Genomic DNA, 18,260 nt, shown 5'->3' with positions numbered 1-18,260 from the left:
TGTTTGGGAAACCAGTACTAGCAATACAACAAACATATCCCACAAGTCAGCAGTTTCTGGATGATGAAAACGACTATCAATTGGGAATCCAATGAAAGTACCTGTGTAAGAGATTCTAAAACTCAGAAATCAGGTTATTTCACATCTGTATTTGTGGTTATTGGAAAATTTCTGGGTGACAACTGTTGCTGTTTTTTTTTCATCAAATGAAGCATCGTTGTTATAAATAGTAGACTAGAAACAAAGCAGGAACAGTAAAAAAAACATGAGGCAATGCGGAAGTAAGACGGAAAAAAGGCCATTTTTAAAACAGAAATAAACATGTTCACAGCCTAGTACAAAAATGTCTCTGGCCGGAATAGCTAATTTCTTTATCTGTACTCAGTGTACAGGGGGTGAAATTTTTTATAATTCAGTAGTTTAGAAGATATTAAGATGACAAGTTTACCCGATCAGAGACAGAGCTCAGCTGACTGACAGGTGGACGCACTATAGCTGTGGAAGTTCAAAGCTATGGCTTCAGCCAGCGGTTTGCTTCCAAACTCTGTATCACAAACAGACAGGTGATGTCACGGAGACTACAGCCATTTATTATACAGCCTTTGCTTAAACCAAGTAAACCTTGGTTTATCCTATTAATGGTATATTAAGAATAAAGATGCTTTAAGTCATTATCTTTATTAAGAACTCAATACTAACAAATACATTCTTTGTGTTGGCCAGTGTCTGGTACCTTGCTAGTATTAGTGGGATGGGAGTAGAGAGTATTGGTAGAGCATAACTGACGACTAACATTTTTCTTGTGTTGCTAAACAGACATCAAAGTGAGATAACTGACAGCTAAATTAGATTCTAATGACTGCTTTTATGTTTTTAACAGTGTACACAGTAAGAGGACCAAACCCTGAGGACTATGTCCAAGGACTAGGTCTGCTGGTATGCTAACAGCATGACTCCCTGAGAGCTTTAATTAAATATTAATCTGATGTCTGACTCTGTCTGCAAGTCTGTAATCCCAACCTCTCTATCCCTAGAACCAAATCCCAGGCCAGAGACACCCAGAGCTGGGATTAAGGAGGCAGCCTTTACTCCCTGCCTCCTTCCTGCCTTGCCTGACCAACAGCAAAGAACAAAGAGAGGACCTGACAGACCATGGTGCTGAATCAATACTGAACAGTGTGCTTCAATCCAAATGTACTCTACAAATTTAGAAAAAGCTGTAATGAAATTTTCTGCAAATATATCATATTATTTTTTTACCGAGCGATGTTGCATTGTGTGTGTTTTCCCTTGCATATATCAATAAAATGTCTGGGTGCCGATACAAAGGAAGAATATTTCAATGTGTCCCACTAATGGCTCAGATTAGTCAGTAAAGCAGGCACACTGTCCTAATAGATGTCAGGATTGACACTTATGTTGTCATGCTGGTAATATGCTTATTTTTATGCTCTATTAGGGCTGAATAAACATATCCCTCTTTACTCTGTGTGTGTGTGTATTTATGCATATATAGGGAGGGGGTTGCTGTATAGTAATGACATGCTACAAATCATACACCCATCCAACTCCCATGAGGAGCAATAAAGATTTGGGGAAAAGCAGAACCAGAGCCAAAAGTCAGCGGTGCAAATACATGCATGGAGATTACACAACAGCAGACGTTGAGACTGGGAGCTCTGGCTTTAGATTGATAGATTCTACTGCAGGGCAAGGCCACATCACAGCAGCTCTACGGGCTCTCTGCTGTCCCAGGAGGATAGAGAGCTGAATCTCTGTTTCTATAAGCCTCAGATGCAACAAAGCAAACACAGAGAGGGTGATGTACGAAAGACAAAGGGAATGAAGCATACAGCAAGACAAAGACGCAGAATGATGGTTGTTTACGGCTGCAAGGCCTCCGTCTCTCACTCCCTGTCATTTGCTGGGTGTAGTTGAAAGAGGAGATTGTGTGCGTGTGTGTGCTGTTTCTATTTAAGCAGTTATGGTCGTGTTTCTACCCACAAAAATACTCTGACATGCCTAAATTTGTATGCTTGTCAGAAGTGTCCTGGTGACCCCCGTGATTGCATACCAGGATCACCTCTGATGTTTTCTGAAGGCAAGAAAAGCAGAAAAGTCTTCAAGAGAACAGCTCCAGGTTAGGAGAAAACTTCCACCAAAAGCTGATCTATAAAGAGACAAAAAAACTTAGGAGCTCATGACTGAGTGTGCGTGTGTTTCACTGTGCGAGTGAATAGTGTTCTAGCAATCTCTGCTCTCGCTCCACTGAGCTCTCGCTGATAGCACACTAAATCAGACAGCTCTGCAGTACCGGACAAACCCTCACTCTTCTCCCCTATCCCTCACTTCCGATGGCCTCTTTTCCTTCCCATCACTCTTGTTATAGCCCCTGTCTCTCCTCATTTCTATCACTTTGCCTCTTTCCACTTCTCCTCCTGCTCTTTCCACTTTTCTTTCCCAGGTCCAACTACTTTTCGTTCTTTCATCTCTCTTTATCCGTTTCTCTATCAACTAATTTCTTTTCAATTGCTGTAGCTCAGACTTCCCTGCAGCAGAGTCAGAGTTCTGCTGACACAACACCAACTCAGCATCAGCTCTCACTAACACACACACACACACACACACACACACACACACACACACAGTGCATGTACACAGTAAGCTTAGATGTACATGAGTGTGGAAAACAGCATCCACACAAAATCTCTGGTGTCTGATTGGTGCGCTGAAACGCCAGATCAAACACATATTCAGACTGCCGGGTCAAATTGGCTTTGTCTGAAGTCTCTTTGTCCCAGAGCTGCACAGGTGGGAGTGATGACATCAGAGCAGTCCAGTATTTATAGTTGGAACAATCAGGTGTGTGACTCCAGAGATACACGGCACAGTTAATCAAAAAAGACCTTAGATGCTTCTTCAAAGCACTCAATGAAAAATGCTGTTAATACATCCAAATCCACTCATTTCTCATATACTCCCCCAAAACACCAACATTACTGCACTAAGGCTCACAAACAAGAGTGCGTTAACAGATTTTTTTAGTGAACCACTAAATTCCTCTATCTCCCCCAGCAGAAGCTGCAAATCAAAGAGGGAGGCAGAGCTGGCAGGATAAGATAATGGGCTTTCCATTAAAGGATTTTTGGCTTTGTCTGCGTGAAAATGTCCTTCCCTAACGTACTGGCTCCCTCACAAAGTCAAATGCTCACTTTCTTTTGTGTGAAAATACACCGCCACCAGTGTGGAAGAGTTAAGCTGCGAGTTATTTCATGAAATAACCCAAAATGTTAACAGAAAAGAGCTCTCACTTCCTCAATTTATCCACTTTTGTCGTTACAAGAAACAGCTGAAACAAATGTATCAAGAGCATATTTTGGAAAGCGATAATGAGCGATAATAGGTTGTCTGCTGCCAAGTACATATCACATATTTCTCTGCGCACAATGCTCTCTGGATATGTAATTACAAAGTTACAATTGGGGAAACCACCACAACTTACTTTGACACTTGAGTGTCTGTGAAGTGATTTGACGGCTGCACGCGTCACACCAGTCCTGCGTAACGGGCTTGGCTTCGAACCGGTGTCCTTCTCCGCTCTCAATCCTCACCCTTGGGTCTGAACTCCGAGGAAAGATGGACCAGGCCTCCCTGCGGTGAGGCTCTGCACGGGCCAGCTTGACCACGCCTGTCCTGCCCTGTGTGAGCCTTTCCAGGTGGAGGCTGTCGCCGTCTCCTGCTGCAGGCACGCGGCAGGAGATGCTCCGGTGGCCGCTGTCTCGTCTCCTGGGCGGCGCGTCCCGGTGCCGGTGCGCTCCTTTGTGTCCGTTTGTGCTTGGTACGCCTGGCATGACATTGCAAGACCTCCGGAGCGAAGTCCCTTTGCGACCACCTGTGTTAAGATTTGGGTCACAGCTGACGTTGCTGTTACAGTCACTGGTTGTGTCCACAGTTCGGCTCTCAAGAGCTGTCCGTCTACCGTCTGCGATGCGTTCATCTTCCTCCTGGTCCAGGCTACGTGGCGCAGTAGGGACGCCCGGAGCTCTGCATCCTTCACAGGGCATCTTTCCTCCTCTCACCGCCGTTTCCCCTGATCCGGGAGCCGAAACATGATTTTCTGCCTCTCCTTCGACAGAGACCGAACCGCACTCTCCACTGCTCCCCGCGCTTCTCCTGAACATCATCTTCTCCCAGGACGACTTCCTAGGCAGGGTGATTTTCTTTCTGCCGGACAGCTTCATGAACAGCAGCTGAGGTTCCGAGTCCAGCCTGTGCGGACCCGGGTGCTGTCCCACCACACTCGCAGACGCCATTATGGTTCCCAAGGGTGTGTAGAAGTGTGTGTTTTCACTCCGTGCTGTGAATGTAAACTTAACTCACGCCCGCGACATCGTGTAGTAGTGACGCAAGAGACTGAAGGGTTTAAATGTCGCGAGCGCGCCTCCTTTAGAGCGGCAAGGGGCGCGCGCACTAATCCCCGAATCATACACTAGATTTGATTCGAATTATTAAACTCTAATTAACAAAACTTAACGTCATGAAAACTCGGTGTAATATGATAGCTGTGCATTACTAGTCCTACTAGGCATTTCATTTATATTTACTGATGGCAGACTCACAAGTATCTGAAAACGCACTTTTACGAAATAAAATGGGCTAATGCAGACCGACATGTACCAAAACCCAAATTAACAATGAAACGTCTTCGGACAGCTACCAACGTTTGGATTAAGGCACGCGGGGACCCACTAATAATAGCCTAATGATGAGGATTACGCTCCTATTTTGATTCTGAAATCCTTTAAATCCAACCTAGATCTGATATGATAAAATACAAGTGCAATGATAATGGCATATGGTAGCCTACTTGTTTTTCACCAATGGCATGTAAAGAGGCCTACCACATTCTTCATTAAAAAATTTTGGAGCACATGAAAAGCTTTAATTTATGTCACTGATAACACAATTCACTTACATAAAGCTTAAAAACGTGAAATAGGCATTTAGGTTTGAACTGGGCAACATTAAAGCCTTTAGATGAGCCCAAAGACTGTGTTAAAGTAGTGCATTGAGGAAGGCAGAGTGATAAAAACATAATGTAACGTTTGTTTGTGTAGGCTAAGAGCAGGAAAGTTCATGAATTTTCCACTGCTCCCAGAGCATGTCATATGAGCAGCTAGAACCACCAAAGCAGTTGAGTTTGTCACCCTGATATTGAACCGAGAAAGCCCCCGAGGACACCCACAGCACTCCCACACACACTGAGTGGGAAAATCTCACTTCTGTACTTGGCAGCGTCACAACAGCTCTCTTGTTTTCTGATTTACTTGCATCCCTTAGTGTTTGTGACTCAGACACACCTACTCAAACAAGGTTTGATCTCAGTTATTTAAATACCAGCTATGAGGACACTGCTGTGGAATGTAAAGTTAATCTTCTATACTACTGAGGCAAGTTGTGAAGTAAGCATGGGAAAAAAAGATATGAAATTATTTTTACTTTCGCTTTTAGCCCATGATGTCATGCTCATCAGCTGACATTAAAAGTTCCCCAGGTAGAAAAATGAGATTTATATTATGGGAACAGAGTATTTTAAACTTTTTTTCAGGCCTCATGCATTACCTGTAACCCAATTCAACAAATAGACCCTGGGATTCCCCACCCTGGCTGCTGTCCTTTCAGACATTTAATTTGCCTTACTGTCATCAAACCTTGTTTGTGTTTTGGTCACAAGAAGACATTGTGGTAAGAGCTAAGTTTCCCCAATTCTGTCACTTCTCTGACAACTGAAAAAAAAAATGCATGTATCATACAAGTTAAAAATCAACATAGAACAGACCTCAATACTAGTACTGAACAGCTATCACTAATGTAATCAACCATTATTTATAAAGATACACTTTGAATCAACATGAAGTCACATGAAACCGTTTCCATGATCAAAAGACTGCAGGAATTTCTCCCCCTCTCTCTCTTACACAGACAGAGAGATATAAAGTCAGTCAGATTTAATTAATCATTTAAAGGTCCTCAAAGTTCTGCAGTGCTTTTAATCTGTAGGACAAAAAGAAAACCAGTCTCAGATACACACACACACACAGCAGCTGACTTGGCATTCATCCTGACAGTCCATCACTACTGCAGCCTATTAGAAATACAACAACACTAAAGTCATTAATGAGGTTTCTATTGAACTGCTTTACTCAGTAGTCCCATACACACAAACGCACACTGAAGAAAAATCCATCCGTTGCATTTCCTCCCTCTTCATCGTGTGCATCTTTTTCTAAATTGAGCTCAGCATTTAATTGATTGTCTTTGGCTGCAGCTTGTCATTGAGAGTGCACCGTCCATGATGTTCCTGGTCGTCAGTTATGAATTAGGAGCTCATCAGTGAAAGAGACTGTGTGTGTACAATTTTGTGTGTTTAAATGTTTGGCTGCCGTTTTTCTGTCACAGAGTAGATGGTCTGGCCAAGCTTGGATCCAGAGCTGCGGCTGAGTTCACAGTTCCCAGACTACAGGACAAAAAAGTGCAAACTATTAATTCTCATTTCTCCACTGATGACTGTGGGTTTCCACTGAAACGTGTGGGTGAGAAGTAACTGACCTCTCAATAACGCTGTTATTAAACTGCAGCTCCTGCACCAAAATCTCCATTTCCTCCTTGAGATGGTGCATCCTAGGACAAAGAAATACGTGTCAAAAATGAAACTTTCTTTGTTACCTTTCATACATACACTCAAAGGGACACACACCTGGAGACCATCTGGTCCTTGTCTCTGGTTGTGACTCCAGGATGTTGTGCTGCTCTACCGGTCTGCAGATTAGATAGCATTCTGTCCAGAGCCTGAGGAGGGCAAAACATTACATCATCCTATGATTAAGATGTTACATCAGTTACTTCAGTAACACAACCTATGAATAAACACAAAACTGTAAAACAGTTCTCTGGTAGTTTGACTATGCATGTGCAGACCATGATGTAACAGCAGTGATCAGTGAGAGTGAAATGACCTTATTTTGGCGTTGATTACTCATCTCCAGGTCTGCTAATAAGCCTGTAGAGAAAGAGCCAAAGTCCTGCAGGCGGGTTTGCATCTCCAGTAAAACACTAAGAAGTGAAGTAGAAACACATTTTAATGAGTCATAGTTACTGTCTATATAAAATACCAGGTCTTGCTGCATCCAAAAAAGAAAAGAAAAGAAAAACACAGGCCTTGGCAAATAAACAGTGCAGAAGCAAATCAACTGAACAGAGGCATTTGTTAGAACTGAGTCAGTTAATGTCTACCATATAATTAAACTAAATCAGAATTTCTCCTTCAATTTGAGATTTATATGAATCATAATCTACCACTTAAGAATATCAAATAACTACTCTACATAACATTTGGAAAATAAAAACTGAGTTTAGTTTGTAGATAGCAAAGTATGTGTCAATCCAAAGCCAGATATTGTGTCAAACAAGCGTTAACAGGTAGTAATCTAAGCCAAGTCTTCTATGTTATACAGTTTTATATGTATTGTACTTGCTTTATTTAAGTTAGCTTTTATCATCTGAATCAATGGCTCTCAAACCAAACACATAGTTATCTCTATGTAAATAAACAAGACTGGATAGAGGATAAGGCTGTTGAGGTGAGTCTGCTCCAAAGTCCAACTCTACTTGTTGAAAATACATGAGTGTCTGCTCTGACCTGCTCCATGTCCTGGTTGAGGTCAGCAGCTCTTTGTATTTCTGCACACAGTCTTCCCTGAAGAGAGATTTTACCCTCTTAATGTGAGACGACAGGTGGATTCTGGCAAGTAAGAGTGACAGCCAGATTAGAGGAGAGCTCAGAATAACAACTTTACAGGCCAGGGTGAGGACAACGGTAGCTGAAACTCACTTCTCAAACTTGTGGATTTGCTCATCATTATATCCCAACTCTAGTAAAAATAAAATGATACCAAGTTAGTGTCAACTTAGACATAAATGTGAAGACTAAACAAATCCACAGTTGATTTGAACGAAGAAGAGTACATACTGCCATTCAGTCTATCTTTGCGATAGTGCTGGTTGATGGCCTTTATCTTCTGCAGCAGCATCTCCATCTTCTGGCAGCTATGAGAGATCAGAGGTCAGACACCATACAACTCTCGGACTGCAACAGTGTTGTAAGTGCTGGGTCACCTCTTGTCATTGGCGAGTGTCTCTGCTAGTTTGGCCTGCTCTATCTGCAGATGGTCCAGGCGGTTCTGAAACTCCTGGATACCAGAAGCGTATATTGGTAGGTGCTGGTGAACCTGCAGAAACAGCAGATACAGACAGATTTAGTCTATTTAAAATTACCAATTTGCTTTATAGATGCATATACTTATTATCATAAACAACCAAAATGAAGGGAAACCCAAAGGCATCTGCACCAAAAAAGTCATACAAAATCTTTAGTTTGATTCTTGTATAAAATCAAAACAAGGTGTCATTTCTATTAGTGCTGTTTGAAAATGCTGTGAGAACTTTATATTAATTATCTGGTTAACTTCTGCTTTTGTTTTTCATAAGGGATTTTTTTATTCATAAGAATAACAAACAAAAAAACAACAATCTATCTCCCCTTTGTCTCTTACCAGCTGCAGCTTTTGACTGCCATCGCCTGAACCTTGATTCTCTGGAGCGTGGTGACCTCTGAGAAAAGAAAGTTGCAAGAGACATTGAGGAACAAAATGTAACAGAGGAAGAAAAGACCACTAATTATTTAAATAAATCATAATACAGTGATACAAAGAGCAATTCCAGATAGGAGAATCAAACTGGAAAAACAGCACCATGTTCCTCCTGGTGCCATGTAAATCATGTCAAACAGTCACATGCAATTACAAACCCATAATAAATAAACTCACAGTGTCTGAAGCCTGTGTTCCACATTGAGACAAGACTGCAGTCTCACAGTGATCATCGCAATACTGTGCTTTGCCTCCCCACACTCCCTGCGAAGCCTCATCCTGAGAAACAAGAGGAGTTTGTGTGGGGAGGACGTGGAGCAGAAAACATTTGACAAGGCTCATTGCTTGGATGTACATTTCTCAGCGCAGTGAAACAAATGATCCTTGTTGAAACGTGTGTCTCACATGTAACTGTAGTATCCTTGTAGAAGCAGCTCCCTGTGTGAGTGCAGCAGCTGTATTATCCTGAGATACTGATGGACCACTCCCACTATTACCTACACAGATGGAGGATGAGGAAAGAGGTAATAAATAATGTACTGGAGGCATAAAACTCAAATAAAAAAGAAGCAAAGCATTCACATCAATGATGCACCTTAGAGAAATTGTAGTCTGCCACAGCGTCAAACTTGGATGGGATTACAGGAGTTTCCGCTGTGTGGAAGAATAAAAAACCCATGAAATTAAATGACTTAAGGAAATGCTGTGTTTGATCTGTATTAACAGAAAAATAAAACAATATAACTCATAGAAAAAATAATAGTGGATTGATAAAGATATTTATGTGGTTAAGTGTGATGTTGGAATGCACCTCGTAAAAAGACTCTTTCAGAAATCCCACAAGGAAACAGCTAAGAATAGAGGAGAGGAATCCTGAGGACTTCACAGCAACATTTCAAACGTTTTCATGTCTTTGATTGTCTTACGTTCTCTGAACGGCAGGCTGCTGTTTGCTTCAGGCCCATAGCTGAGCAGAATCAGAGGCTTGGCTTTTGAAGTACTGGGGAGGTTGACCACCTTCATGTTGCCTTCCAGAGGGAGGTCGTGACCCAGGTAAAGCAGATGCTGCAGCTGAACTCCAATACCAGTCTGAGACGCCACCTCCTCAAAGAATACTGACACCCTGAGAGGATTTAAGGGAGAATTTTTTTTAGAAAGCTTATTATATTTACTGGCTTGACCACACTGACAGGAACAAAGCCCTTCCTCTACACAATTCTCAGAATGCTTCATATTTCAGTTTACCTGTACACTCAATAACTAAATGAATCATGCTGTCTTACCACCCTAACTTCTGACAAAGGTACAAACATCCCACCTTTCACCACCTAATTTACATAGATTCACTTTGTTTCAAACCCCACCTACTCCTGGGTTAGTGGGAAGTAAACAAAAACAGACAAGAGCAGGCAAGGCGTATGAAAGGTCAGGAAAATGCAATCTGCTCAGCACAACATGAAACAATCTTTGTGCAGCCATAAGGACAAAGCCTTTATGAAATGGAAATTGAAATTGAGGGGGAAATAAACGTATAAATCAACTGTTTGTAATTACTCTCTCCCTTTCTGCAAGCTTTACTGCACTTTCACCTTTTTCGACTAGAAATATTTTACAGGTTGATGAAAAAAATCTCAAAGGATGCACGTCAGAGTAAAATTATGTGGGGTTTTTTAAGTAAATAAGGATATTTGGACCCTTTTCTATTCTATAGCAGGGCTCTGAGGGGCTCAGAGGGGTTAAAATAAGACATTTAGACATCAGACAGAACAAAAAAAATAAATTTCACCCAGATCCATGTCTGACCCTGCTTTATTACTTGAATATGGGAAATAATCCCATCCCATCCAGATGCAGCTGTTTATTCATGAGTAAAAAAATCTCCATTTAGAAAGTGTATCTTTTTACACTATTGAAAATCAGGTAAAGGCCTTCATATGGGAATAATAATAAAGGCTACCTCTTAACCTGGGTTTACTGATTAACGTACTGTCATTTGCAGAATTGTAACGATTGTCAGATGGTCAAATGGAAAATCAAAATGCATAGACGCCTGCCAAAAGAGGCTCTTGTTATTACTTAAAGCAAACCACAGAGTTAATTTTGGCAGAGTTTTAAAAAGTAATCTTACTCTGTGTACAAAAATGTTACTGAGGTTTGAAGACAAAAGAGTAGACAGTGCCAGGTCTGTGTATTACTGTAATAGCATAAAGGTGCTTACTGGATGATTTAGACTTTTTGTACTTGTTTTTCCCAAAGATGGGGTGGCTGCATGAGTAAAAGTGAAGTTGGTCAAAAACAAACACTATTAAAAATTACTCCAAGGCACACTGGTGTAAAATTACAACAACTTCCATTTTACATGGTAAAATATTTTAAAATATCTTGACCAGTTCAATTTATTTTGTAACATCACACACTTATCACTGTAATCTTACTTTGGTTCAAACAAGGGTTTAAACAAAGCTTACCATTTTGCCCTAGCTTGTCATGGCACCATGAACAAGATCTTTGGAAATACAGTATATTTCAACATCTATATATCAACATTACATCACTTACAGTACTGTTTGAGTTGCTGACTCATTGAAAGAAGAACATTAATGAGAACTGCAAAAGTTTGCCATCAACACCTTATTGTGAAAGCTGAAGCTGGCAGAGTTTCTGCAACTGCAACATCTAAAATTCCTCTCTGACCCAGGAGAAATCTGATATCACCAGCTCTGTTTATGTTTGATCAGAAAATTGTATCGGGTAGTATATTTGAGATGAGAAGACAGGTCTAGACATTGGGGACGAAGGGCTCCTGGGGAAATTTAGCTGCAGGTAGTGTCAGGAAGATGTTCTTGTCCACTGTCCCAGCCCCAGAAAATGTTCTGGGGTAAAGGGCAAAACATGATGATCATGATGATGATGGCTTTATGATGATAGCTTTATTCATCATTGCACATGTTTCAGAGCAATGAAATTACATTTCTGTGTGTGAAGCATCTGTAGGCAGTGGTCCCAAGCTGAGACCCCACAGCTAACCAGAGCAGGCACTGATAGAGGTGCAACGGGCCAAAGGCTATGCAGGGAAAACACCCATATGTTAAACTAATATGAAAACTTACGTGTCGTAGTGGTGTATGTAGATACAATGTGCCTGGGCCTGTTGCAGTGAGAAAAGGTGAACTGGCTGCCGCTGCAGGATGTCTGTTGTGGCTGTGAAGAACTGGTCAAAGCCCCAACACCGCTCCTGATCGGCTTCCAGGATACCTGCTAGTACTGGAACCAGCTGCACTGTCAGACCTCTGCAGACGGAAAAAGAGAAAGAGACAGAAGTCGTGTGAGTAAGGAATTACATCATATGTCTAGATTTAAAGTCAGTACAGCACATATTCAAATGCTGTCTATGATTTACTGTGAGAGTTGACAGCTGTGAGGTAGGTTATAGCTCCACTCTATTGGTCCATCTGCAACACGCTGTACTCCTGCTATGGCCCCCATTGGCTTCTCTGTAGTTATTTTGAACCTGCATAACAACACAAAGGTGGATTTTTTGGACACTTAAGTTCTGACAGAACACTGGGGTTCCTGATAAAACAACATCCAGAACAGCATCTGCCAGAAAGAGGATCTCAATACATGTCATTTGTTGTTTTCATCACTTACTTAATATTTAATGTGCTTAAAACCTCCAAATGCAAAACTGCATTTTTTTTAGCTTTGGTTGAAGACCTAATGTTATATCAAAAGTATTGAGTAAATACATTTTTGAACTGAGAGTTTTGACTTATTACATGGTGGGTTTGTTCCTGCGAGGTCCTCCAAATGGTATGAAGGGGAGACTTCCGGCAGCAGCATGGTAAAATGTCACACCGATACTCCACAGGTCCACATTCACACCATAGGATTTCAGATGAGGCTTGCGCAGTACAGCTCGTTCATACATGTCTGGATGCTACACACATTCAGAAAAACACACGGTCAAGTCTATTCAGAGGATAACATATTACATATATTCTGTCTTTATGTGTTCAGAATGTCTACATGTATAAATCTTGTTGTGTTAAGTAAAAGTACTGTTTCTTTTTAAGAACTATCAAAAAAGAAAAGTTGCATTAAAAGCCACAGAACTATCTCTACTAAATATTTTTAATTTTACATATTTATGTACTAAATGTGTCCACTAGAGGGCAACCTAGTTGTGACATAATGGGTTGTTTTAGGGATCAAAATAAGGCTCTGAATTTTTAACACCTGTCTGTCAAGACTCATCTTAGTGTATAAAAAAACACAGTACTGGATATTAATGATTTGCATTTCTGAAGCAAATTTACCAACATGCATGGTAAAAAAAAATACATCATTTACCTGCATAAAATTGAAATTCACATCAAAGTTTAAGTTGAGTGATTAGGTAGATAAAAAGACAGGTTGGCAACTTTGATCATATCCTCTTTACTCTGAATAAAAGTTATCACAGCATCTTTTTATGTTATTTCCCCTTGAGGATCAATAAAGTATTTTCTGATTTTGATTTTCTAAAGACCAGATTCTCATTGCATAAGCAGCTGGCTGTTTCTGCTGCCAAGTGAAGTAAGAGAGGGTTGTAAAATGGGAAATAATCTTATGACTGCCAGCACTTGGGGCTCTTTTTGTTAATGCAGAATTATTTTGTCACATTTTAATAGTCTTGACTTGATACAGCTCCCACTCCACTGAGATATTAATAAGATATAAGGCTCGTTAAGTCACTTCATGCCTTTACAGGCAAGTGTGATGGAATATGTACGAACTAACAATGTGAAATCTATTTGCCGGAAAACATGCAGTAATTTAGAGAGCTCTGTGAACACTGAAAGGGTAAAAAAGCATGAAATAAATTCTTATATCAAAGTGTTTTTTGTCTTTGCCCCAGGATTTTAGTGTTTCTCATTCCTGTTATAAAACCATGACTGTATAATTAATAGACATAGTCTCCCCGATGTCACCCATCTGTTTCTGAAACGGGCTTTTGAAGCAAATTGGCTTTCGTGGCCATATCGAAAGTGACAGGGGCTTCAAGTACAGCTATAGGGCGCAAATCTGTCATGTGAGCAGAGCTGTGCCTCTGACTGAACAAGGTCACATTCTTAATATCCTCTGAACTGCCAAGATAGAAAAATTTCGACCCCCAGTACAGTGTGTGCCAATAGTAACATTAAATTTAGACTAGAGACGTTTTTTGAATCAGGCTGTAAATATGTTTATTCCTGCTTCTAAAACTGATTTTTTTGGCCTGGTGTGAATGTGACTTCCAGTCCAGTACTTCCGGAGCCAGCCTCAAGCGGAGACTCGAGAAACAGCAGATTTTAGCACTTTCACATTGTCTCAAATTTTTACACCAGGGGCTGTCGCTTGTGTAAAACATACACATGTGGACAATAATGTTGGTACTCTTTAGTAAAAGACTGAAAAACCTACAACACCCACTAAAAGGACTGGGAAGTGACAAAAAAATTATAATTTTTGAATAACTTTTTGAGCCAATCACTGCAATCGCATTATTTCTGTAACTTCCAATGGGACTTCTTCACCTGTCAACAGGTATTTTGGTCCACTGCTTGTGAGCAAACCGCTCCAGCTGTCTCAGGCCTGAAGGCTGCCTTCACCAGAATGCATGTTTCAGCGCCATCAAAAGTTTTAAGTTCCTTCAGTGACCATTGTGGGTTTATTACTCTTGTGAGTATCGTATGTTATATGTTTTCTTTTAGCTTTTGATCAACAGAATATATTTTAGCAGTCTTAATGAAAGTGGAAAAGAACACATGGAAAGCCTCTATTGTCCATCTGAGATTCTGAACCAGCACAGTGGCACATTTGAAATCTTTAATAATTGGCAAGTAAGTTATATATATAGTTAACATTTTGTTTTACATTAACTCAGAAACCTGAAGTTTCTGGGTTTCGATGGTTTGGCAGAGACACACACTCAACCTTCTTACAGTTACTTCATCTAGAGAAAACCTTTATTTCAGATTGTATGTTCCTGGATAGCACAAAAAGTCTGTCATCTTACCAGATACTCCTCGGTTCCATAAATGGACACAAACTTTTCATCATCCTCCAGCTCTCTTGCTGCTCCAAAATCAGTCAGCTTATAAACAGACCTCCCGTCCTCCCCCACCTGTCGCATTATGTTCCCAGGCTTAATGTCCCGGTGTACCACTCCATTTTCTCGCAAGTGGTTCATCCCCTGTACTTTAGTCAAGAAAAACAGGTAAACTTCAGTTTTGTTGAGTAAAATTATCAGGGAAACACTAAGAGATTCACCCACCAACACACTGTAAAACTGTGAGGAACTCTGTTTCAGGCAGGCCAAAGGAATTTTCTGGCTCCTCGAGCAGGCTGAGCAGACTCCCTCCTGAACAGAACTCCATCACCAACACCTTCTGTTTAGTGGGCAGCTAGAGAGAGTGAGAGAGGTAAGATATCCTTGAACTTCAAGAAAACAGGTTAAAATGAAAGATAACTGCATAAAAAAGTTATCAGATGTATCTCCGAATGCTGTTGGAATCAGGGTTTGTTTTGTTTGAAGTTAAAGTGCTACTTACAAAAGCCCCATTCAATTAATGCCATCTTTACTCACAGCTCAAGCTTTTTGACTAATACAATAAACTCTAATTTGCTGTGACCATAACAGAGTCTGCTGAGGTGAGGGGTTGGTTATCAGCTAAGAAAAGACAATTGCAAAAAGGACAACACCATGTCACAAACATTTTCAAAACAAGGAGCTCTGCGATATTTTTTTCAATTTTTTTTCAAAACAAACCTTCTGTTGAAATCTTACAAGGGATATTAAAAAGAGACAACCAACACAGGTAACTTTATATTCATCAGAAGCATCAGGCTCCTTAAACTGTTTTTCTGTAAAAAAAGGTGAACAATTCCAGCTAACTTGTGTAAGCTGATGTTATTAAAGTACATTTAATTGTTTTAGCTTTAGCTTAATTTAGGCCTCAGTTCTTGAGGTGTGTGAAGCCCTACAACCATTACAGAGAAAATGTAACTACCAGCTGAAAGATATGTTCTGACAACTGTTGTATTTTTCAAAGCCGAAAAGAAAAGAGAGGAGGATGTGATTCTTTAATCTCTCTAAAATACAACAAACTCAGTCACTCATGGTGGTAAATTATGCAGTGGACACATACATTATAAAAATGAACTAAACATACTTTGAAATGTTTGGACAGCTCCATAAGGCCATGTGTCTGCAAACACTGGTAAATAGACAAACAGTGATGACAGGAGTCTCTCTGCCTCCCAGTGCACCAGGTCGGCATTGACATGCTGTCTCATAGAGCATAATCATTTTGATGATTAAATTAAATTAATGCTACCATAGGATGGCTGTTCAGGTGTGCAAGATGCTCTTCTGTTATACATGTTTAATGGGTTATGAAATAAAGTGTCCAGCCCTGTGTTTTGAGGTAATGGCTGAGTTTTCTTTCCTCCAGCTCTTAAGTTCACACCTCTCTTGGCAGTTTTACCTCTTCAACAGTAAACAGCCTGACAATATTGCTGTGGTTCAGCTTCCTCAGCATCTCAAACTCTCTCATCTGGACCTCATGGGGACGGTGATAGCTCACCGCATTAAACACCTTGACGGCAACCAGCTCACCCGATCTCTGCGCACACACATAGACACACACAACAACAAAGCATCATTTCATGTTGTCAACTCCATCAGCACTGCAACCACAACCTTTGCTTATCACACATCCTGGCCTCGCTTTAAGTCAAAATGTAGGTTGAAACTCTGAGGTAATGGAATCAGTGATGTAAATAAGCCCACAGTGAAAAAAACATTGCAGTGCCCCCACAGTGGGGCTTGACACCTTGTTGCGAGCCTTGTAGACACTGGCAGTGGCCCCTTGACCCAGGACATCTTGTATGGACCACAGGTAGTTGGGGGTACTGGCTGTAATCCCTGACATGCTGAAGAAAAAGATAAAAGAATTACAGACTAAGAGAGAAAGAAATGCATCAGGGAAAGTAACATCTACTGCCCAGGTTAAAAATATGTCGTGAAAAAAAACAGAAATTAAGTTGCTACAGATTGTCAAGTGGTTTGCTGTTGGGTTTCTTACACATTTACTCGAAACTAACTCTTTATCTAACGTTAGCATCACAGTGACACTCGTACACAGCTAACCTGCAATAAAGCACTACAGTTAACCTGTTAAGTCGTTTTTTAAAATCAGAGAAATAATGCACTCGTGAATCATGCTGGGTTTTGTGAAGTTTAAAATGTCAGCTGCGAGGTCTTACCTTGAAAGCAGCTGCAGTCAGCCGTGAGACAGCTGTGTCTGGTAACTTTGCCTTTGTTCGTGTTGTGCAGAATTTTCCGGTTACTATGCGTCAATACCTCATATCAACTGAAACTGATGCATTAACTCTCTGGCTTTACAGTAAACCCCACTTGACTGAACACCAAAACGCCTACGCGAGAAACGTCTTCCGTGTTAGGAGACAGGGGCATGAGCATACCTGCGTCAAAGTTGCTTTCAGCATTACAATTTGAGCTAAGGAAGAACCTGTAGGCAGGTTAATAGGTAACACCTTTCTGCCGTAAACCTATGTTTGTCCTCACAGGCACCAGTTGGTAGCCGTGCATTGCGGAATGTTTCGGGAAGTGTTATTTTCAGTCACCACGGGGCGGTGTTTAAGTTGGATAGGGCGGAAATAAACAAAGTGCTAACTTTACAGTTTCTCAACTGTCGACGAGGGCTACCACAACGTGTGCACGCGCCTACATGACGTGCGCATGCACTGTATAGATATATAGCGCGATGGCGTTGCAGCTTCCCTCTCCTCTGCACAGTGGACACAATACTACTGCGCCCCCTGCTGATTTATTTTTTTCCAGGGAAATTTCTGTTGACCCTCGCTGAAAAAAAGTGTAACCTTGGTCCACCACAAATACTTTTTCCAGTGTGTAATTTTAATGAATCCTGGTTATGACCTGTCAGCACTCATCCACCAAGCAGAGCTATCAGGGCTTGACATTAACACCGGCCAAATGCTGGTGGATTCCGGCAGTGGCTGGTAACACCGCCGCTACCACTGGCCACTTTGGCGGGTTGAACTTTATCTCAAACATGGAGCGGAGAGACAAGCAAAAAGATGACTCTGATGATGAAAGCTCTGAGGAAATTTAATTTACCTCTCCTTCATTGTCATTCTCATGAAAAAATAAATGATTTTCTGATTACAATCGTCAATAAATATTTAAGCTGACAGTGTCTCTTGCTGAGTTTTTATCAGTTCAACTAATCCCCTTTACCATTTTATTATAAGCAATAGCAAACTACTATTTTAATTACTATGTCTTAATAGACTGCATATTTTCATATGAAAGGAGCACTATGTTACACACAACTTTATCAGAGCTGAATACCTGATTAAGGACCTGTGGATTTTAACATTGATGTAGTCTTGTTTTGAGTGTGCATAGGGGTCATTTACTTTTAAAGAGGTTGTAAATCTTTTTTTCAGTAAACTTTAGCATGTCATCATCGCCTTTAATCA

At 40.8% G+C, this 18,260-nt stretch overlaps 2 protein-coding genes across 3 annotated transcripts in view; both read right to left on the bottom strand.

Annotated features, from left to right (window-relative positions):
* The window catches only part of rassf5 (Ras association domain family member 5), a 31,259-nt gene extending 26,864 nt beyond the window's left edge, over nt 1–4,395 (bottom strand). Inside the window, exon 1 of one of the 2 annotated variants that reach the window (XM_074666926.1) lies at nt 3,503–4,395. In XM_074666926.1, coding sequence (XP_074523027.1) covers nt 3,503–4,313 — 811 coding nt within the window. In that variant the 5' untranslated portion in view covers nt 4,314–4,395. The remainder of the gene's footprint in view (nt 1–3,502) is intronic. The other variant, XM_074666916.1, reaches the window with a different exon arrangement.
* A 637-nt stretch (nt 4,396–5,032) lies between these two features.
* On the bottom strand, nt 5,033–17,532 carry ikbke (inhibitor of nuclear factor kappa B kinase subunit epsilon). The gene is made up of 21 exons (XM_074666903.1): nt 17,001–17,532; nt 16,568–16,667; nt 16,220–16,357; nt 15,007–15,136; nt 14,749–14,930; nt 12,488–12,648; nt 12,109–12,219; nt 11,819–11,998; nt 9,635–9,831; nt 9,304–9,362; nt 9,114–9,205; nt 8,886–8,987; nt 8,613–8,670; nt 8,176–8,288; nt 8,030–8,106; nt 7,892–7,931; nt 7,700–7,801; nt 7,017–7,113; nt 6,758–6,849; nt 6,610–6,681; nt 5,033–6,517 (listed from the first exon to the last, which is right to left on the bottom strand). Exons 2-21 carry the CDS (start codon nt 16,664–16,666, stop codon nt 6,454–6,456), a joined length of 2,166 nt encoding a protein of 721 aa, XP_074523004.1. The 5' UTR covers nt 16,667; nt 17,001–17,532; the 3' UTR covers nt 5,033–6,453.
* Nucleotides 17,533–18,260: the final 728 nt, after the last annotated feature.

This window comes from Halichoeres trimaculatus, unplaced genomic scaffold (assembly GCF_033239565.1).
Source record: "Halichoeres trimaculatus isolate MK-OKI-2021-1 unplaced genomic scaffold, fHalTri1.1 fHalTri1_scaffold_1, whole genome shotgun sequence".
NCBI lineage: Eukaryota > Metazoa > Chordata > Actinopteri > Labriformes > Labridae > Halichoeres > Halichoeres trimaculatus.
Note: the sequence above shows the minus strand (reverse complement) of the source record. Positions and strands in the feature narration are given on the sequence as shown.

Coding starts and splice junctions, on each gene's coding strand:
- ikbke (XM_074666903.1), bottom strand. CDS start 16,666: ATGTCAGGGATTACAGCCAGTACCCCCAACTACCTGTGGTCCATACAA. Junction 11,999..12,108: donor CACAGCTGTCAACTCTCACA/GTAAATCATAGA, acceptor TTCCGTCTGCAG/AGGTCTGACAGTGCAGCTGG. Junction 9,363..9,634: donor CAGCCTGCCGTTCAGAGAAC/GTAAGACAATCA, acceptor TCTTCCACACAG/CGGAAACTCCTGTAATCCCA.